Below are 22,500 nucleotides of genomic sequence, written 5' to 3' on the forward strand. Positions count from 1 at the left end.
TTCCCGGTAACCGGGAAAAAATTGGTGTGGATTTTTGCCGATAAACGATCGGGAAAAACTATCAATCTGGCGACCTCTAATCTCAAGCATAAATTTCCTGCACAGTTTATCAAAATGAAATGATGAATATAAAGTTTACCTCGTCTTGAGGTCACTAAGTCTTGAGTATGAATGAAGCAAACTGATAAAATACTGTTAATTAAAATAACATACGAACAAATTATTTACGACCTCAAAAATGTAAACTAGACCATATACATTTATGTGAAAAAATAAGTACACTCCATAGAATTTGTTGGCTTTTTTGACATCTTTGGACAAGCAAACATTTGATCCTCTTTGAAATAGTGTCAATTTCATGCCAATTTCATGTTTTGTTCTGCTATACCAGCACCAACTGGTCACAATCAGTAGGTTTTATTTTTTTTTTAAAATTTATTTATTTATTTTTTTTTAGAATTGTCCTCAGATTGAACCCATACATAAGTATCCCAAGTTTGGTGAACATATCTCATTCTGTTAAAGAGTTATAGCCATTTAAGTAAAAGTGGCCATGCCCACTTCAAACTTTTTGATGTGCCCTTACGAGGGTATTTCAAAAGTTAAACTTTTTTATTTGTAACTACTGATATAACATGTCCAAAGTATTGTCCTGCAATAGTTTTATTTCACTTGACCAAAAAACCTATGACAGTTCGCAAAAGAAGGTTTTTAACATTATCTGAAATATTTACCTTTGTGTTTGAGTCTGCTCCGTAATGCTTTGAGGGATTGTGACGATACTTGGTATGTGTCATCAACATTAATCCCTGAGCTTACCTTCAGCATTTCGGAACAGCACCACCTACTAGTAACGAGATATTTAAAAAAACACATTGCTTCTGAACAGTTTGTCATAAAATTATCAAATTGTTCTCATTAGATTCAGTGGGGCATTCCTAGTCCAACGATCTAAAAAAAAAAAAAAATCCTAGTTCGGCAATTTTGGATTCGACCATTTTGAATTTGGTCATAAAATGCTGTATTTTACTTGGTAACTTGGTACGTGTCTTTTGAGCTTTGCCCTTAAGTTACTCAAAGTTTTGGACCACCTTCTGGTCAAAAATTATGATGAAATTTAAAAAAATGCTAATTGTTTTTGATTAATTTTGCCTGTTATTATGAAACTAAGCTTATTACATTCCTTGAGTCATGCTGAGAACTTAGATACCAATTTTGCCATAGTTGGTCAAACTTCCTGTTTACATTTTGATTTCCTTTAAAAACCTACTTTTTTGAGCTCCTCCCAGATTGATTGTCCGATTTTAACGAAATTCGAAATAGATTATCTTCACACGATGCTGGGGAAAAAGGTATCAAAAACTTTTTGATGCTCCAAACCGTTCTCAAACAATGTGCAAAGGAATCCGACATTGAGCATGCCAAAATGGACGTGAGGCATTGTGTATTTGTGTATTCAGACCAAGCTTAATACCTGTCATTTGCGTCATAAATTGAGGGTACCTGTGGTGTTTTTGGAACAGCACCACCTTGTGGTCAACAATTATAATGAAATTTCAAAAATGCTAATATCTTTTGATTACTTTTGCCTATTTTACTGACACTGGACTTAGATTCCATGAGTCATGCCGAGAACAATGATTCAAATTAAGCCATGGTCAATCGAACTTGCTGTCTGCCATTTTGAATTTTGTTGAAAACCTTCTTTTTTGAACTCCTTCCACAGCTCAAAAAGTCATGCGTTTTGTCATCAACAACTTTGATGGCATGGCTTTGGCATATTGACACCAAACTTTGTGTGTCATTGTGACTCCACACTGACCACGTTACATCAGTTTGCTCACAAATAGCTAACCCTATTGGTCAAACATGATAAGCAATTATATCATATAACAATTGATTGTATTTATGAATGTTCAACCATTTTGCCTAAAATCATATACAAATGTCTAAAATTGCTCTTTTTTACAGTTGGTTTTGATGCTCCCTGCCATGCTTGTTTAGCTCCTCATTTAGCCTCTTTAGTGCTTGGCCCCTTAATTGCTGCTTGCGGTTATATTATAATAATAATAATAATAATAATAATAATAATTTATTGTTGTTGTTGTTATTATTATTATTTCACATGACTGTACATTACTGACAGCATGTATTTTAACTGGCGCATTTGCCCATGCATGGAAGTTACATTCTTTATAATAGTAACAGTAAAGTATGTGTGTATATGCGTTCTCTTATGATCATTGATTCACCAGTGAAATGGTTAGGAATCACTTCAATATAATTTTAACATAATGAGATGGTGTATCAGACAAAAACTGTGACGTTTCTAAACATATTATTTTTGTTTGTCTTTTCTAAATTGTTTGATACCAATACCATACCATTGTGTAAGATGCAATAGGTACAAATGTGCTAGCAGCACTATGTCCCCTGTCTTTCAAAAGTAAAAAGACATGAATATGAGGTTTTGGGAAATGTATTATATCAAACAAGTAGGCCATGGGTGAGTGGTATAAATGTGCTAGCAGTGCTGTGCATTTCAAAAGTAAAAAGACATCAATATGAGGTTTTGAGTTTACAAGAAAAATACATGGTATCTTATGAAGAAGTGGGACTGGGGCTAGCCCAAACTGTAGATTCATGCAGCGAAATGTGTCAGTTATGTCACAGTTATATCAGGTGTTTACACGGAGCATTGTAGTATGCAGCTATGAGTTATCACTCAAAAATCTGCAAAAGAACAGTGTCCCCCCCCCCCCCCCCGATAAGCCAGTCAACATGGTTGATGTTTTGATTTTTGATTGTTTGTTGGACAGTTGTGTAGATGTTAGAACCTTCTGATAGTAAATGACAACCTGGAAGCCCTGCCCCTTTCCTGAGACAGTATATATTCGACATTCAATGCATGTTCAGAGAACATCAATTAACTATACAGTAATCAGCCATAACATTAAAACCACTGACAGGTGAAGTTAATAACATTGATGATCTCATTACAGTGCCACCTGTCAAGGTGTAGGCTATATTGGGCTGCAAGTGAACAGTCAGTTCTCAAAGTTTATGTGTTGGAAGCAGGAAAAAATGGGCAAGTATAAGGATCTGAGTGACTTTGAGGGCCAAATGTTGATGGCTAAATGATTGTTCAGAGCATTTCCAACGGTGCAGGTCTTGTGGGGTTCCTGGTATGCAGTGGTTAGTACCTAACAAGAGTTCCTATAGCACAGATTGCTGAAAAAGTTAATGCTGGCTATGATGGAAAGGTGCCAGAACACACAGTACACCACAGCTTGCTGCGTATGGGTCTGTAGCTACGCAGCCCGGTCAGAGTGCCCATGCTGACCCCTGTCTACTGCCAAAAGCACCAACAATGAGCATGTGAGCAACAGAACTGCACCATGGAGAAAAGGTAGAAGGTGGCCTGGACTGATGAATCAAAAATCATTTTCTTTTGCATCATGTGGATGGCCGGGTGAGTGTGCCTCGCATATCTGGAGCACCAGGATCACTATGAGAAAAAGCCGGTGTGATGCATAGCGGTCAGATCAAATTAATAAAAGTGCTTGAAGTGTACTCGGTGCTCACCGCTACATAGTACACTGATTCTACTCTCTTCTGACCCTGCTCAAGAGAGATTGACCCTGAACTTGCAGATTCACTCTTTCTCTTGTTCTGCTTTAATCACTATACATTTATGATATTGTGGTGCATCGCGATTTATTTATGTATCTGTCTCAACTTTTAGTACTGGCTTTACAAAAATCATTACATGACTGGGGATGCAATGAAACGATTCAAAAAAGCAATTCCATTTTCTAGTCCTCCTTATGGGCATGTTTTCTCTGTATCCCATTAATTGTATTTCATTAATTTGATTTTGCATTTAAATTAAGGAATTTTTTACCACATGTCGTTCATGGGCATATATTTTTTTCCTCAACTGATTAACAAGTAATTAGTAGTTATATTATTAAATATTCGCAATAAGATACTGTGTTAGCAAAGTTCCGAATAAATATTAAAGAATCTTTGTTGAAATTACTGGCTCATGCTTTTCCTTAATTGTTGTCAATTGTCAGTTAATTAAATTTGCACTTTTATTATGTTTAAACAGTAAGTATATTTCAGAATTTGCATTGAGCAGTAGCAATCTTGATGCAATATATGAAAAGGATCTAAAGGGGGACTTATGCAGTATTAGGTAGGTAGTTTTAATATTATGGCTGATCGGTGTGTTTGTTAAGAATGCCACCAAAAAATATTTGCCAAAAATATCCAAAAGCTGCACTTTTTTGGCTATAAGAGGAAAAAAGGTTAAATAGGGCTACATTAAAGTCCAGGATGGACCTATTTCCTTTCATGTTGTGTTTTTTTGTTGCGTTTTGAAAGTGACTGATTAAACGCAAGCTCAGTTAAAATTCCCCCTGTCTTCCTCAACACAAATAAATTAAAAAAAAAAACATATTCAATTATAATAAATCAATCTCCAACATCACTTTTTTCCCCCTATCCATAGGCATGATGATTTATAAAAGATATTGCCAATGCTCTGCCATCATAAGCTTGTGATCATACACAAATCATATGTTTCTGAGGCTATACTGTTACCATAACAACCAATAGCAAGTACAGCAGCATAATACGGTTGCAAATTCAAAATTGCAGATGAAGCAGAAGCAGGTGCAGCGAGAAGGACCTGGCTGCAACCTGCAGAACGGGGGGAGGCTGCACTTTTGGGTAGGGCTACATGTGTCTCTCTGCCCATTACTGGTGTCATTGGTTAGTGGCAATGTAATGACGTCTACGCCTAACCCTAACCCCTAACTCTTATGGGCAGAGTGACACATGTAGCCCTACCCAAAAGTGCAGCCCCACCTGCTGCAGCCAGGTCTACTTGTCTACTTGAGCTGCAAAAAAAAACCCATTTAATTTACCATTTTCACTCAGAATGGGAGGAAGATTTTTTTCTTTGCATTGGCAAATCCAAAATGTCTGTGTATAATTTGTCAATAGAAACAAATCTCTCTGTCAAACTCCAAAATTTAGAGTAGATGTACATATTTTACATGGTGGATCTTACCATCGCTTGTCATAGAAGTGTGAGCAACCCTACAGTAGAGAATGACAGACTTGAAACACTTGCGGGGGTGTGTGTGTGTGTGTGTGTGTAATAGTTTGACCCACATCATTCTTACTGTCCCATCAATGAGACCTTATGATATGCATTCCTCAACCCTAATAGTTTCTAGTATCACAACCAGCTGGCACTGAAGAAGGTCTATAAATAATGTTAACTTAAATCTAATGTTATCTGTTGGTAGAAAGTTCAGGATTCGAAGGTTCTTCGGCTTAAACAATGTTCATGAAGTAATTCTGTGTGGAGAACCGTTTTTAAAAAAATGGTTAATACGGTCCCTGACTACAAAATGTTTGAGAACCCCTGCACTAGGAAACACACTATGTGGCCAAATGTTTGTGGACACCTGCCCATCCCATCCACTCACTGCTTTTTGAACATCCCATTCCAGATTTAGTACCCCCTTTACTTTTACAATAATTTCCACTCATCTGGGATGGCTTTACACTATATTTTGGTATGTGGTTGTAGGGATTTGCCCACTGAGACATTAGTGAGGTCAGGCACCGATGTTGGGCAAGACGGCCTGGGGTGCAATCGGCATTGTAGTTTATCCCAAAGATTTTCAGTGGGGTTGAGGCCAGGGTTTTGGGCAGGCTACTTGTGTCTAACCTTGGTGAGCCATGTCTTCCTAGAACTTACTTTGTGCTTGGTGGCATTGTCACACTGGAATATGTTTGGCTAGGGCCCTTAGTTCCAGTGAAGGGAAATTGTAATTTTACAGCATACAAAGACCAATTGTGTGCTTCCAAATTTTGTGACAACAGTGTGGGGAAGGCCCACATATTGGTGTGATGGTTAGGTGTCCATGAACTTTTAGCCATATAGTGCGTGTTACAGAAGGAAAATGACTTCTGTTTCACACATCTTTAATATATTTGCACTAGCACTACATAATTCAGACTAGCTTTAGGAATATATATTACATTGTATTTAAATTGTAAAATAACCTCTGCACAGAGTTGTTTTCAATGTTTTACTAATGTTCTTTGCTAAAACACAGCTTGTCCATCCACCTGGCCCAAGACTGCAATCCATTGTGAAAATTTTTCCCTTCAAGTCCCTCAAGCACTTAGAGGTAAGCTAATATTAGATTTCATAATTTTTCACTTAAATACTTTGTACAATTAATTAAGTGTATCATAAGCACGCCATGAGAATTGCCTGCAAAGTACTGTAGTTTGCAAGCATTTCAAGTAGTGAATGCTTGTTATTTTCTGTATATACCTTTTCATAGATGTATTTTTGAAATGTGTATATGATTAAAAATGAATGAAATTATACCAATTGGTAAGTCCAAAGCCATTGTATTTGACATTGATCTAAAGGAATAAATGTGGTTTTATTTATATTTTCTTTCATGTGCCACTGACTGGGTTACTTGGTGTGTGTGTGGGTGGGTCCAGCTGAAAAGAATTCCTCCTCATTGTCTGGAAGGGCTACGTTCTGTCTACTTTCAGTTGGAGGTCTTCATCTGCTCTAAAAGTCTCAATACTTTGGAGGTATCAATCTCTGATATTAGCAAACAAATAATTACCTGTATATTCGGATTTCTACAGTCTACTTTGTGTGTGTTACAGGAGTTATTGTTACTCTGTGGAGGAGATCTCAGCACTGCCTTGCCTTGGTTAGAACTTCACACTCTGAACTTCAGCTACAACTCTATTTCCTCTCTTGATGAATCCCTGGTAAGGCACAACATTTCTCTGCCTTATTGACGATGTAGCTTTGAGTTAAACTTACTGAGTTGTTTGATTTAGTATTGATTGTTCCTCTATGTTTCTGTTGTGCCACCTGATTTTGGCATTGAAAATTTTTCAGAGTTTGTTGAATGTCCTGAAGACACTGGATTTAAGCCATAACAAGATCCAGGAATGTGCTGAATTCCTGAAGGCAAGCTTCAGTTTTTGTACTAGTTTTTAAATCTGAGCTTCTGTATTGTATAATCTGTGTTGTATATTGAGTATGGTAACACTATATTATATATAGTATTTTTGTTTCCAGCCACTCTGTGAGCTCGAACATCTCAATCTTGCCTACAACAACTTGCAGAGGGTACCAGAGCTCGGCCTGAGCACTAGCGCAGGGCTGGTCACTTTGGTGCTCAGACACAATGAACTGGAGAGCATTAATGGTGAGAGCATTGGAGAGGTTTCTAAGTGAAATATAAAATGGATTTATGCTGAAACCAATATGTAACATTTTTTCGATGACACAAAACCAGTCTGTTCAGTAATGGTTGCAATTATTTCCATGCATTTTAGAGTTTTGTTAAGTAAAAAAATGGTCCAGATCATATTGTTCCTTTAGCTATTCAAGGGTTTATCATCAAGTCATCAAATAGCTCTTGGCTATTGTTTTGCTGCAATGACTTGTGGGATTTCAAGTGGGCAAATACTTTTTCCCGGCACTGTAATAAGAACAATAATGATTACAATGCAGGTGCTTGGCCCCTATTAAGAAAGTTGACGCACATAATATGTGCCTACAATGCTTGGCACCTAATAATAACAAGATGAAGAAAGTTGATGAAAACAATAAATGACTGCGCATCTTTGGTGATTGGCCCCTAATTCCAAATCTAGTTGAGCTGAAATTTGGTGTGCTGCTGTAACTGTGTCACTGAATTACATAAACATGGCCACTTTCAGCCCATCAGCTTTCAATAGGCATTTTGAACAAATAGCATGGATCTCTCATCACAAAACTTGAAAAGTATGTCCACTTATGGTTTCTTTATGGTTTTGTATATGTAGTGGCCATTTTTTTTAAATTAATTAGATTATTATCAGAAATCCACTAACAGATTAGCACATAGATGCTCCATACCAACTTTTATCATCAATGTTATGAAGATAAAGCTAAAAATCTTATATTTGAGTGGGCATGGCTAAATGCCAAATTTGGTGATGATTGGACAAAAGTCGTAGGAGGAGCAATGAAAAAACATTTTTGAAAATATCCAAGATTGAAATAGAAAATTGACCTCATAGATGTTGAACTCGTCTCGACCCGGGTAATTAAAGTATGCCAGGATTTAAAATTTTTGACACACAGTTCAAAAGTTATGACCATAAATATACTTCCAAATTTTGACCCATTGGTGGCACCAAAGCATTGGCAGCACTTGGACCAAATTTGGTCAGAATGTTCCTTAGATCATTCAGTGTTCCTTAGACCCCAGTCAGTGTGCCAAATTTCACAAATTTTTACCAGATGGTTCTATGGGATGCCACAGACACCATAGCTGGAAGAAGAATAAGAAAATACAATCCTAACAATTATAATAGGGTTCCAGTACCTCTGTTACTGTTATTCTGTTAGCTGCAGGCCACTACTGAGAGGTTAAGCACTTCATAGCACCACCTTGGGTTCAAATTACACCAATGTCCTCCCTCAGAACATGGTCGATGGCTTTCACATTTGGTGATGATACAATGAATCACTGCAAAGATAGATTTATTTATTTAATTTTGGCTATTTCACCATCAGTGTCTGCCATAGTACATTGCAGATTTCAAAAGCAATACATGACTTTTAATCAGCAGTATCCAAGGAGCCAGAAGACGTTAGGGTTTTAGGTCAAGCAGTTGAAGAGTTATGAGCACTTTTTAAATTATTTTACAGATTGAAATCTTTGTAGTGTTTGAAAACACAGATTATTCATTAATGTGGTTTTATTGTTACCTTAACTATGTAGTTTTGGTATGGCTGGACTACTACTCTCATTTTTTGTATATACAGTAAAAAGAAATTTCTACAGACCATATGAGCTGAGATTTCTGTTAAAATAGCAGGTTTCAGAGCTCATCGTGCTTTGTTTATGCTGTGCACGCATTGTAGACCTCAGCATTGGTTTCTTTAAAAAAAAAAAAAAAAAAACTTGCTGTGGGTCTACAATGATATACCGTTGGATTTGCTTTGATGAGTAGATGTCATTATTTTTCACATGTTTTATGAATTCATGGGCATTTCCACAATATCCTCTCACTTATTGTTTTACACCTTAACAGGAGAATATCAAAAATCTACGTGCAAATATCAGAAATCTACCTGATAACGTTTGTGTAGCTTCTTCTGCAGATGATCAGAGGCAAAAGTGGTGAGGATTGGAGAAAAATTGAGAGCTGCGAAGCTTTAAAGGGTTTTCAAGAAATTCCAAATTGTTCATAAAATACAAAGGTGGCCATGAAAATTTTTACATCAGCTGACCTTAGAAGCTTCCAAGGAATCAGACAACAAAAGAATCATGCTTGTAGACCAAATACTTCAAAAGTAATATTCTCTTAAGACCTCATTCCTGAGGTATCTGTATAGTCTTGTGCGAAAATGTAAGTGTTGCTGATACATTTCCTATTTGGCAGCTTCATCATCAAATTAATTTGCGTGATACAGGCAAATAATAATAAACTATTATTTTTATATAGTGCCTTTAAAGCAGCCTCTCAAGGCACTTTACACAATAAGAAAATATCAAGAAAATAAAAAAAAAATACACAGATAAAAACACAAAACGTACAAAAAAAAAAAAAAAACTGACTTGAATACAAAATGGTTAAAACCATTAAGAAAAAGCTAACCTAAAAATTTGTTTTGAATAACAAAAAAACTTTCTGAAAACTTTTGTGGAGATCAACTCTGCCAAAATGGTGGAAACCACTGCCTCTGTCAATCCAATAATAATAATAATCATCATCATCATCAGGAGAAGATTATGAAGAACAATATGTTGGCTTTTTCAAGCCAACATAGTAATACTACTACTACTAATAATCTTATAGTAAGAACAGAATGTTTGATTTGTCAAACCAACATAAAAAGTCCTCAAAATAACAAATCTGATGTTTTGACTACAGGAGTGGAGCACTTATCTTCTCTTCAGTGTCTTGACCTATCCTACAACCTGCTAACGGAGCACACTCAACTAGCTCCACTCTCCCTTCTGCATAATCTCAATATGGTGAGAAAATGCTTTTCATTGGATTACTTGGAGTAATAGGATTGAATGTAACGTGTACTTACTGACTGTTGTTATGCTAGGTGTACCTGGTGAAAAAGTATTGAATGTTGGTATAACCTAGGTGTGCCTAAAAATGGAGTCTGTGTACAGTGCTGTGATTTCTTCCATTTCTGTGTATATCTCATACTAATTTTTTTCAGAAATTAAAACAAAATCTAAGCTCAAAGAAAGGCTACCTGAGTAAACACAAAACAGTTTTTAAATGGTAATATTATTTATTGAAGCAAAAAAGTTATCCAAAACCAACTGGGCCTGTGTAAAAATGTATTTGCCGGGGTTCAACTGGACTAGACACAACCAGTAATATCAAAAGTACTACAGTGCACCTCATCCTCATGGACTGCACCAAATTTGTCGGTTCTTGCTGTGAGATGTTACCCCACTCTTTCTCCAAGGCATTTGCAAGTTCTCGATAATGTCTGGCGGGGACACATGGTTACATGTAATTTTCCACTGCAAGGACGATCAGCTGCCCTTCCTGTCTTCCTGTAGCACTGTCTTAGGTGTCTTACATTACAGACATTGTAGTTTATTGCTCTGACCACATCTGCAGTATTCATGCCTCCCTGCAGCAGGCCTGTGGCATGTTCACGCAGGTGAGCAGGCACCCTAGGGATCTTTCTTCTGGTGTTTTTCAGAGTCAGTAGAAAGGTCTCTTTAGTTTCCTAAGTTATTGTAACTGGGACCTTAATTGCCTACTGCCTATAAACTGTTAGTGTCTTAAGGATTGTTCCACAGGTGCATGTGCAATAATTGTTGATGGTTCATTGAACAAGCATGGAAAAACTTTGTTTAAACCCTTCGTTTAAACACCCAATTAAAAAAATTTGGTTAATTGTCAGATTGATAACTTAGGAGCAGTTACTTTTTCACACGGGGCCAGTTGGTGTTGGATAGCTTTTTCCCTTCAATAAATTAATTGATCCTTTAAAAATTGTATTCGATATAAGTATCTGGAAATAAAAGCTGAAACTGATCTATAGTCTCATATTCATCTTTTGACCTCAAACCCAAATGTCTTCACTGTATGTTGCTATAGCTTCATTGTTATGTTTTAACTTGTTTTTTTTTTTCTGCTTACAGTTAAATCTAGAAGGCAACCCACTGTACTTCCAAAAAACACACAGAAACTCAACCATGTATCACCTTTCTCCACGAGCTGCTTTCCGAGGAGTATGTACCTGCATGTGTAACTGCTGTGTATACACGCTTTGTTTTTCACTGACTTCTGCAGAATTGTTTAGTAGTTAATTAGTATATATTTCCTTTGTTTCCTGTGTGTCTTTCTCATAGCTTCAGCTGGATAGTTCTACATTGTCTTCCACTGAGCTTGCAGTAAGCAGTTAACTTTTTTCCTGACGTTATTTGGATTTAACAGTATTTTAAATATGTAGATGGCACTTGAAGTGTTTGTATTTGGGTCAATAGTTTGACTGAGCTTGCCATGGCATATTTATCATATTAACGTGGTTTTCTGCATTCCATTGTGTTTAGTGGGTGAAAAGTGTCTGAAAATCTGACTTTCAGATTTGTACATCACTCTGCAGGTCTTTGCAAAACCCAGGCAGATAATACAGCAGATGTCCCAAAAACATCAAGTTGCCATGGCACCTGAGCAAACTGTACAGGACATGTCAAGTGGAGGAGGGGAGTTGAGTGACAGCTTGTCTATCAGTGAATTGGCAGCAAGTCGAGTTTACAGGAGAAAATCCAAGGTGATGTCACAAAAACCAAACTACTTCCCACCTACTCATTACAACTGCTCACTACACAACTTGTTCATAGACAGGTTTTGTGGGGGTGTTCCCAGTATGCAGTGGTTATTACCTACTAGAGTTGGAGTACTTGATCTCAGACTCGAGTCCGGGCTTAAGTCCAATTTTTGAACAAACTCGGTCTTGTCCCGCTCTTAGGTAAATTTGTACCCTGACTTGGCACGAACTTGTACATTTTGGGCTCAGAAAATTTTTCAGAGTACAGTCAAGCCTGTGGCATGTGTAACATGAACAGATAGATTAAAAAAACATAAAAAATTAAGATAACAAGAAAGTATTGAGCATGTCTACTAACATGCAGCAGTAGCACCTCCTGATGGCTTGTAGCCAAAATGTGAAAAAATAAGTACACACCATGGAAATGTTCCTTTATTTTATGTTTTCATTCATTTATTTATTTATTTTAAAAAAATAAAAAATTACGTACTTCGACAAGCAAATATTTGATCATCTTTGGAACAGTGCCTGTTAATAAAGTTGATATGCTTGAACAAAACCACAAGAAAATCAGCTTCATCAATGATTCATTCAACAATAATGTCAATAGATGTTCTATTCTTCTGTGGAAAAAGTACACCCTTGCCCTCAGAAGCTAGTATTGCCCCCTTTAGCAGAGACTTCTTGTAGGCATTTTTCATAATTGTCCACCAGTCTTACTGGAATTTTTGACCACTCTTCCATGTAATATTCTTTCAGTTGCAAGGTTTTTGAGGGTTTTCTTGCATGTCCTGCCAGTTTCAAATCCCTCCACAACATTTCGATGGAATTCATATCCGGGCTTTGGCTAGGCCATTCCATAACCCTACATTTCTTCTTTTTGATCCATTCCTTTGTGGATTTCCTAGTGTGCTTATGATCATCATCCTGTTAAGAGGTTATCTTCAAGTTCTCTTTGATATGATGCACAATTCATAGTTGAATCAATGAACGCAAGCTGTCCAGTCCCTGAGGCTGTGAAGCAACCCCAAACCATAACATTTCCACCAACTATATCTTTGATTTATGTGTCCATTGCATATTATTATTCCAAAAGGCCTGGTCCTTCCCTATATGCTGATTGGCAAACTGTAGTCTTAGAAAGGCTTTTTCCTGACATACCTCACTTGCAGGTCAAATTTATGCGATCTCTTTCTGATTGTAAACGCATGCACTTTGACACCTACAATTGCAAGACTTACTAGCGGATCATGTGATGAAAATTTGAGGTTCTTGAGGACTTGGGCTGAATTTGCTGGAACGGCCAGTCCTGAACATTTGAAATCTGTGCCGTTTGTGGATTATTTTCCTTACAGTTGAATTAGTGGAATGCATATTTCAAATGATTCTGATATCTTTTTAAATTCCTTGCCAGACTCATAGGTATCCACAACCTTTTTTTCTGAAGGCCTTACAGAACTCTTTAGATCTTGGCATGATGATACCACACACCTCAATAGCAAAGACCTAAGCAGGTTCTAATCTCTGGCACCAAATCTTGAACACCTGATTTAATTTTATGGATTTGAAGGTGTGATAAATGTAGGGGTGTACTTAAATTTTCCATGTCTATTTTTTGTTAATTTAAATTGTGAAAATGACTACAAATTGTATTTTCATGTGTCATTTTATAGAGTGTATCAGCTTTATTAATGTTCACTGTTTCAAAGATGATCCAATGTTTGCTTGTCCAAATATGCCAAAAAGCCAACAATTTCCATGGGGTGTACTTATTTTTTCACATAACTGTAGGTCCTCCACATTAAGTGCATACACACACACACGCTGAATGGCTAGGAAGAATGTTTTCAAAGTCAGCAATAATTTGTTTGGCTTACAAAAATCATAAAGAATTTGTCTGCAAGACGTCCACTAAAAAGAATCATTCTGCAGACTGCAAGTTTTGCAAAACAACAATTACTAATGTGACTGGCAACTGGTGACTGGTAACTTCACATCTCTACTGACATAAAGACAGGCACGTTGCTTGTTGTAACCTTCTTTAGTAACTTAAATCCCAATAACATTTGCATTTGGTGAATCCAGTCTTATGAATTAAATGTGAAATGTACCTCTTAACGTAATATATATCATGTATAGTAAACAATGCTGATAGAGGGAAAAATGCAGTGACTAAATGTAGTTTTTTTTTTTTAATTGAAAACGTAATATGCTCTAATGTAATGCAGTTATCTTTATTCAGTTATCTTTAATGTGCTCTAAATTGCATTGACTAGTTAGGTAGCTTATACAAAACTGCAAAAGTCTTGGGCACATTAGATGTTTCAGAAATACCTTTCTATTACATTTACCTCCTGTTTTAAATCAATTTTACATTTCCAAATGTTCCTTCTTTTATTAATGAGTGTAATAATCACTGAGTTTGCAGGCTGTTAAAGACAGAAAGTAGATCATATGGCCCATACAGAGGCCGATATCTCTATCACAGAATATGTCTGTTTGGTATTACATGAAGAGGAATCCATAGAAGAATTGTGGCAAGTTCTCCAAGACCCTTTGAACAACTTGCATGCAAACTACCATAAAGAACTGTTCACAAGCGTACTTGATTTTAGAAATTTTTTTATGTATATTTATATTTAATGTACATTTACATTGCCATTGTAGGGGCACAGTGGCTTAGTGGTTAGCCTGTTTGCCTCACACCTCCAGGGTTGGGGGTTCAATTCCTGTGTGTGCGCAGTTTGCATGTTCTCCCTGTGTTTCGGGGGTTTTCTCCAGGTACTCCGGTTTCTTCCCCCAGTCCAAAGACGTGTTGTGGGCTGATTGGCATTTCCAAATAGTCTGTAGTTTATGAATGGGTATGTGTGATTGTGTTCTGCAGTGGATTGACACCCTGTCCAGGGTGTCTCCCGCCTTGTGCTCAGACTCCCCTGGGATAGGTTCCAGGCTCCATGCGACCCTGAGTAGGATAAGTGGTACAGAAAATGGACAGATATTGTCATTGTTTTGTGAATGTTAAAATTTTTTATTTAATGGCTCAGTATTGAGTTTACAGTTGCAATTTCAAGTCATGTCAAGTCATCTGATACACTATTTGGACTCTGCCAGACTCAACTAAGACTCGGCTGTTAAGGATTTGTCTGAAGTCTGACTCTGCCCCCTTTGGACTCGGACTTGTACTTGATTGGTTAAAGACTTGGAGTTGACTCTGACTCGACAAAGGTACACAAAACTAGTACCTACTAAAAGTGGTCCAAGGAAGGACAACCAATGACAGGGTCATGGGTGCCCAAGGCTCCTAGATGTGCATGGGGAGCAAAGGCTAACCAGTATGTTCCTATCCCACAGAAGAGCTACTGTAGCACAAAAATCGCTGAAAAAGTTAATGCTGTCTATGATAGAAAGGTGTCAGAACATGCAGTGCCGCATAACCGTAGACCGGTCAGCGTGTCCATGCTGACTCATGTCCACTGCCAAAAGCACCTACAGTGGGCACATGCGCATCAGAACTGGACCATGGAGCAATGGAAGAAGGAGGCCTGGTCTGATGAATCACGTTTTCTTTTACATCATGTGGACAGCCAGGCGTGTGTGTGTCACTTATCTGGGTAAGGGATGGCACCAGGATGCACTATGGGAAGAAGCCAAGCCAGTAGAGGAAGTGTGATGCTCTGGTGATGCTCTGGTGATGCTCTGGTGATGCTCTGGTGATGCTCTGGTGATGCTCTGGTGATGCTCTGCTGGGAAACCTTGGGCCCTGGCATTTATGTGGATGTTACTTTTGACATGTACCTCAGACCTAAACATTGTCACAGACCAAGTACACCAGTTCATGGCAGTGGTGTTCCCTTATGGCAGGGGCCTCTTTTAGCAGAATGATGCACACTGCAAAAATTGTTCAGGAATGTTTTTAGGAACATGACCCACAGTTCAAGTTGTTGACTCGGCCTCCAAATTCCCCAGATCTCGATCCAATCAAGCATCTGTGAGATGTGCTGGACAAACCAGTTCAGTTCAATTCAGTTTTATGTGTATAGTGCTTTTAACAATGGACATTGTCCCAAAGCAGCTTTACAGATATTCAGGATATAGGTTTTAAATGTATGAATTGATGCCTAATGAGCAAGCCAGAGGCGATGGTGGCAAGGGAAAAACTTTCAGACGATATGAGGAAGAAACCTTGAGAGGAACCAGATGCAAAAGGGGACCCAGCCTCATCTGAGTAACACTGGATAGTGCAATTATAAATAAGTAAATCCCTTCTATAAATGTGCTAATACTACATGGTGTAATTGTGTAACCAGGAACATTCATTACAGTTTTAACATGAAGTCTGTTGTTTTGAACTTATCTACTGTTCACTGATGGACACTAGCAATTGTAGTCCTAGCCATCCTCAGCAGCAGCAGCATGTGACTTCCAATTGATGAGAACTCCAACCAGAAGTAAGGCATCAATAATTGGTCAGGCAGGTCCAGTGAGCAGAAGGGATCAGGATCAGTGGCATTTCAGGAGTATCGTGTGTAGTTCAACAGAAAGCGAGAGGGAAATAGAGGGAGAGATTATTAGGTATACTTATTGTCCTGTAATATTTAAGGAGTATGTACTTTACATGAGTGCAAGCAGGGACTCTGGCATGACTAGTTATGACAGCGTAACTAAAATGGAGACAGAAGCGAACACAGACATGAGGGTGCCCTGGGACATAAGGCAGCCAGCAACTCTGTCAACAAACCTGAGTGAATGTGTGAAAGAGGGACTTGACGGTAAATGCTCTGGGTTTCTGATCGGAAGGTCGGGGATTCAAGCCCCAGCACTGGCAGGCTCTGGGTTACTGATCGGAAGGTCGGGGTTCAAGCCCCAAGCACTGCCAAGCTGCCACTGTTGGGCCCTTAGCCCTCTCGGCTCCAGGGGTGCCGTATCATGGCTGACCCTGTGCTCTGACCCCAACCTGGGGACCATGGTGGGATATGCGAAGAAAGAAAAATTTCACTGTGCTCTAATGTATATGTGATCAATAAAGACTCATTATTAACACTGTATGCCTGTGAGCCCTCTAGAGCTGCTCCTTTACCTAAGAAAAACAACTATTCACGAAAAGCTTGACTAAACAAATATGTTTTCAGATATTTTCTGAGTCCCGAACACTAATTGGAAGTCTGTTCCATAAATGTGAGGCTTTGTAAGAGAAAGCTCTTCCCCTGCTGTAACCTTCTCTAATCGAGGTACTGACTGCACCTTTTGATCGAAGTAGATGTGGCGGATCATAAAAGATCAAAAGTTCGCTCATGTACTGTTTTGCAAGACTTCAGTGCTTTATAGGTCAATAGTAGTATTTTATAATCAATGTGAAATTTTACTGGGAGCCTTTGCAGTGTGGATAAGATAGTGGTGATGTGGTCGTATCTTCTGGTTCTAGTAAGGACTCTTGCAGCTGCGTTCTGGACTAACTGGAGTTTTATGCACCTACTGGAACATCCAGACAGTAAGGCATTGCAATAATCTAATTAAAAAAACTAATTTTACTGCATCGTGTAGTGACATTATATTTCTTATCTTAGCAATATTTCTGAGGTGAAAGAATGTTATCCTAGTAATATTATTTACACGAGTGTCAAATGAAAGACTGGAGTCAATAATCACAGCAAGTTTTTTTTACTGCTGCACATGAAGAAACAGAAAGGCCATCCAGAGTTGCTATGTAATCAGAAAGCTTACTTCTAGCTGCATATGGTCCTAGTAGAAGTACTTATTTCTTGTCAGAATTAAGTAAGAGGAAGTTAACAAGCATCCAGTGTCTAATATCCTTTACACATTCCTCAACCTTATTAAGCTGCTGTCTGTCATCTGGCTTTGCTGAAACATACAGCTGCGTGTCATAAGCATAACAGTGGAAGCTAATCCCATGTTTATGAACAATTTGACCTAGAGGTAGCATATATAAAGTATAAAGCAGTGGGCTTAAATCAGAACCTCGCGGGATACCAAACTTTATCTCAGTATGCATAGCGAAGTCACCATTTACATCTATGAACTTATAGCGATCAGTCAAATAAGACCTGAGCCAGGAAAGGGCCATTCCCTTAATGCCAACAACAGTTTCTAGTCTACCAAGGAGGTATGATCAGTTGAATGAAAAGCTGCACTAATGTCAGGCAACATAATCAAGGAGACACAACCCTGATTAGAACCCAGTAGTAAGTAATTTACCACTTTAGGCAGGTGGTTTTAAAGTTATAGCTGATTTTCGTGTTTGTGTGTGTATACACTCCTCTCTGAAAGTATTGGAACAGCAAGGCCAGTTCTATTATTTTTGTTCTATATTGAAGCCATTAGGGTTTGAGATCAAAAGATGAATATGAGATGACAAATCAGAATTTCAGCTTTTATTTCCTGGTATTTACATTTTTAGATGTATTAAACAACTTTAAAAAATGGCACCTTTGTTGTCAGAACACCCAATTTTTAGGTGAGCAAAAGTATAGGAACAGAGAGTCTTAAATTTTTAAAGTTGCATATCCCTTGCTTGTAATAATTGCGTTAAGCCGGTGACCCACTGACATCACCAAACTGATGTTTTTCTTTTGTGTTGCTTTGCCAGGCTTGTACTGCAGCTCCCTTTAGTCTCCTCTTCGGGAGGTGATGCAAAATGCATGCTCAGCTGGGTTAAGGTCAGGTGATTGACTTGGCCAATCTAAAACCTTCCACCTTCTCCCCCTTGATGAAGTCCTTTGTTGTGTTGACAGTGTTTTGGGATCATTGTTTTGCTGCATGATGAAGTTCTTCTTAATTAGATTGGATGCATATCTCTGTAAATTGGAATATCGATTGTTTCTGTAGACTTCTGAATTAATTCTGCTGCTACTATCATTAGTTACATCATCAATAAAGATTAGTGAGCCCATTCCAGAAGCAGCCATGCAAGCCCAAGCCATGACACTACATCCACAATGCTTGACTGATGAGTTTCTATGGTTTGCATTATGAGCAGGGCCATTTTTACTCGACACTTTCCAGCACTTTCCAGCATTTCCAGCACTTTGGTAGAGGTTAATCTTGGTTCCAGAACTTTTGTGGCTCATCTCTGAATTTCTTTGCGAATTCCAATCTGGCCTTCTGATTCTTACTGCTGAATTAATTCTGCTGCTGTTTTCCTTGGCTGACCTGTTCTGTGTCTGGTTGCTAATACATCAGTGGTTTCTTTCTTTTTCAGGACACTCCAAATTGTTGTATTGGATATACCCAATGCTTGTGCAATGGCTCTGATGGATTTTCCCTCTTTTCTCAGCTTATAAATGGCCTGCTTTTCTCCAATAGACAGCTCTCTGGTCTTCATGTTAGTTGATCCTTTTTAGAAACAAATGCAGTCTTCACAGGTGAAACATAGGGCTCAAACCAAGAGTAGATATTCAGAGCTATTAATTCTTTAAACGATCAGTTTACAGGGAACACCTGGGCAGTAAAAGACGCCTATCAGTCATATCTTCCAATATTTTGATCACTTAAAAAATGGGTGGGTTCAACCAAAAGGTGCCATGTTCTAAGTTGTTTAACACTAGATGTATGTATGAGGAAGTGAAATCTGAAATTCTGATCTATTGTCCCATATTCATGTTTTGATTTCAAACCTAAAGGTCTTCAATGTAGCAAAAACCATAGAAATGGCCTTGCTGTTCCAGTACTTTTGTTTGTGTGTGTGTGTATGTTTATATGCACCTGACTCTATTTTTCACCTTCAAATTAACTGATAATCCTAGAGGTTCACATACTTTTGCCACTCACGGATACAATGGTGCTTTGTGAATTGTTTAGAACTTTTTATATATCTGCAGAAATATGACCTAAAACAACATCAGAAATCCTAAAAGTAGACAGAGAGAACCCAATTAAACAAATTAGACAAAAATATACTTGGCCACTTATTTATTGAGGAAAATGATCCAATATTACATATACAACATTACAGAGTATATGAACCTCTAGGATTAGCAGTTAATTGAAGGTGAAATTAATACTGAAAGTAAAGGTTCACATACTTTTTCCACTCCCAGATGTGTAATATTGGAGAATTTTTCTCAAGAAATAAATAACCAAGTATAGTATTTTTGTCTCCATTTTTATACGCGTGCACACGCCGATCATCCATGACATTAAAACCTAATATAGTGTAGGCTCGCCTTGTGTCACAAAAACAGCTGACCCATCAAGGCTCCACAAGATCTCTGAAGGCGTGCTCCGGTATCTGGCACCGAGACATTAGCAGCCGATCCTTCTAGTCCTGTAAGTTGTGAGGTGGAGCCTGTATTGATCGGACTTCTTTGTCCAGCACATCCCACAGATACTCAATTAGATTGAGATCTGGGGAATTTGGAGGCCAAGTCAACTCCTTGAACTCTTTGTCATGTTCCTCAAACATTCCTGAACAATTTTTGTAGTGTGGCATGGCACATGATCCTGCTGAAAGAAGCCACTGCCCTTAGGGAATACCATTGCTTTAAGCAATGGACGGCCAGGGTGGCCGTCTAACTTTTTCAGCAATTTGTGTTCTCTTCAGCAACAATAGCTCTTCTGGGATTGGACCAGACGGGCTAGCCTTCGCTCCCCACACGCATCAAGGAGCCTTGGGTGTCCATGAACCTGTCACCGGTTGTCCTTCCTTGGGCCATTTTTGATCGGTATTAGCCACTGCATACCAGGAACACCCAACAAGACCTGCTGTTCTGGAGATGCTCTGTAGTCAGCCCAATTTAGCCATTGTCAAAGTTTCTCAGAGCTTTATGTTTACCTACTTTTTCTTCTTCCAACACACCAATGTCATGTCACCTGTCAGTGGTTTTAATGTTATGGCTGATCGGGGTGTGTAAGTTTTTATGCTTTTTTTCCCCCCCTCTTGGTGCTGTTTTGCAGCATAAGGTGAAGGTCAGGACAGCTAGCATCTCAGAACCCAGTGATACAGAGCCCAGATCATCATCTTTGCAAGGTGAGTGCTAAAGATGTTCCATGTGTTTGTGCCAGTTAACATGTGGTGGTTAAATTAAGAACAGCTCTAAGGACTTGACCTCTTCAGGCTCCTCACACATAGAAGGAACTCCTGACAACATAGGCTTTGTGAAAACAGTTTCAGGACAGAAACAGCCAAGTACTACCATGTTCAGCACATGATCGTCACAGATCTTATAGGGTAAAACTATAAACCCAATTCCGAAAAAGTTGGGACAATATGGAAAATGCAAAAAACAAACAAAAAGTAATTTAAAGATTCAATTCACCCTGTTCTAACACATTATGGGGCAGTGGTGGCTCCGGGTTACTGATCGAAAGGTCGGGGGTTCAAGCCCCAGCACTGCTGAGCTGCCACTCTTGGGCCCTTGAGCAGGGCCCTTGAGCAAGGCCCTTGAGCAGGGCCCTTAACCCTCTCTGCTCCAGGGGTGCTGTATCATGGCTGACCCTGCACTCTGACCCTAGCTTCCTGAAAGGCTGGGGTATGTGAATAAAAGAATTTCACTGTGCTGTAATGTATATGTGACCAATAAAGACTCATTATCATTAACACATTATTTGATGTCTTACTTTGTGAATTTAATTTACTTTTGAAAATATACACTCATTACAAATCTGATGACTGCAACACACTCCAAAAAATTTGGGACAGTCGACTATTTACCACTGTGTAACATCACCTTTTCTTTTAATAACACTTACTAAGCATTTGGGCACTGAAGACACTAGTTGGTTAAGTTTAACAAGCAGAATTTTCCCTCATTCATCCATTATGCATTTCTTCAGCTGCGCAAATTTGTTGCCTTTGTGCTTCATAATGCACCCCACATTCTCAATCGTAGACAGATCAGGACTGCAGGTAGGCCATGCTAGTACCCACATTCTCTGCTTACACAACCATGCGCTTGTAATCTAGGCAGAATGTGGTGACATTGACTTGATGCTGATAACAGCTTGGATGGTCCTTTTCCTCTTTGGCCCGGAGAACATGATGGGTGTTTTGTCCAAAAGCTACTTGAAATGTTGACTTGTCGGACCACAAAACACGATTCCACTGTGCTACTGTCCATCTCAGATGAGACTGAGCCCAGAGAAGTCGGCGGCGCTTCTGTACAGTGTTGATGTATGGCTTCTGCTTTGCATATTAAAAGCTTAACTTGCATCTATGGATGCAGCAGTGAATGGTGTTCCCATGTTGGTTTACCAAAGTATTCCCAAGCCCATGTCAGGATATCCATTAGAGACTCATGACTGTTTAAGACGGTGACGTCTGAAGGATCGGAGATCACGCGCATTCAGAATTGGTTTTCACTGAGCAATTCTGTAATTATATTATGAGTATTTATATTTATGCACTGTAGAAGGTGAAAAATCCTACAAAAATCCTACAAATTTCTCTTTGGGGAATGTTGTTCTCAAAGTGTTCATTATTAGCTGACACATCTGTTGGCAGATTGGCGAGCCTTGACCCATTCTTGCTCTTGAAGGTCTAGGCCTTTTTTGGAGGCTCCTTATATACTATGATTAGACAATTGCCTCACCTGTTTCACATCACCTTCTTATTTCAACTTGTCACATCGCTATTAGGCCTAAATTGCACCTGTCCCAACTTTTTTGGAATGTGTTCC

At 38.5% G+C, this 22,500-nt stretch overlaps 1 protein-coding gene across 5 annotated transcripts in view; it reads left to right on the forward strand.

The window, feature by feature from the left end:
• stk11ip (serine/threonine kinase 11 interacting protein) overlaps positions 1-22,500 on the forward strand; it is a 68,785-nt gene that overhangs the window by 10,769 nt on the left and 35,516 nt on the right. For all 5 annotated transcript variants that reach the window (XR_008387382.1, XM_053638751.1, XM_053638750.1 and 2 more), the window contains exons 4-13: positions 6,141-6,215; positions 6,544-6,639; positions 6,718-6,825; positions 6,959-7,030; positions 7,142-7,271; positions 9,994-10,097; positions 11,241-11,330; positions 11,451-11,492; positions 11,705-11,872; positions 20,780-20,852. Coding sequence is in view for 4 of the 5 variants with exons in the window: in XM_053638751.1 (XP_053494726.1) it covers positions 6,141-6,215; positions 6,544-6,639; positions 6,718-6,825; positions 6,959-7,030; positions 7,142-7,271; positions 9,994-10,097; positions 11,241-11,330; positions 11,451-11,492; positions 11,705-11,872; positions 20,780-20,852 (958 nt within the window). In the remaining variant the exon portion in view is untranslated. The remainder of the gene's footprint in view (positions 1-6,140; positions 6,216-6,543; positions 6,640-6,717; positions 6,826-6,958; positions 7,031-7,141; positions 7,272-9,993; positions 10,098-11,240; positions 11,331-11,450; positions 11,493-11,704; positions 11,873-20,779; positions 20,853-22,500) is intronic.

Source organism: Ictalurus furcatus, chromosome 12 (genome assembly GCF_023375685.1).
Source record: "Ictalurus furcatus strain D&B chromosome 12, Billie_1.0, whole genome shotgun sequence".
Lineage (NCBI taxonomy): Eukaryota > Metazoa > Chordata > Actinopteri > Siluriformes > Ictaluridae > Ictalurus > Ictalurus furcatus.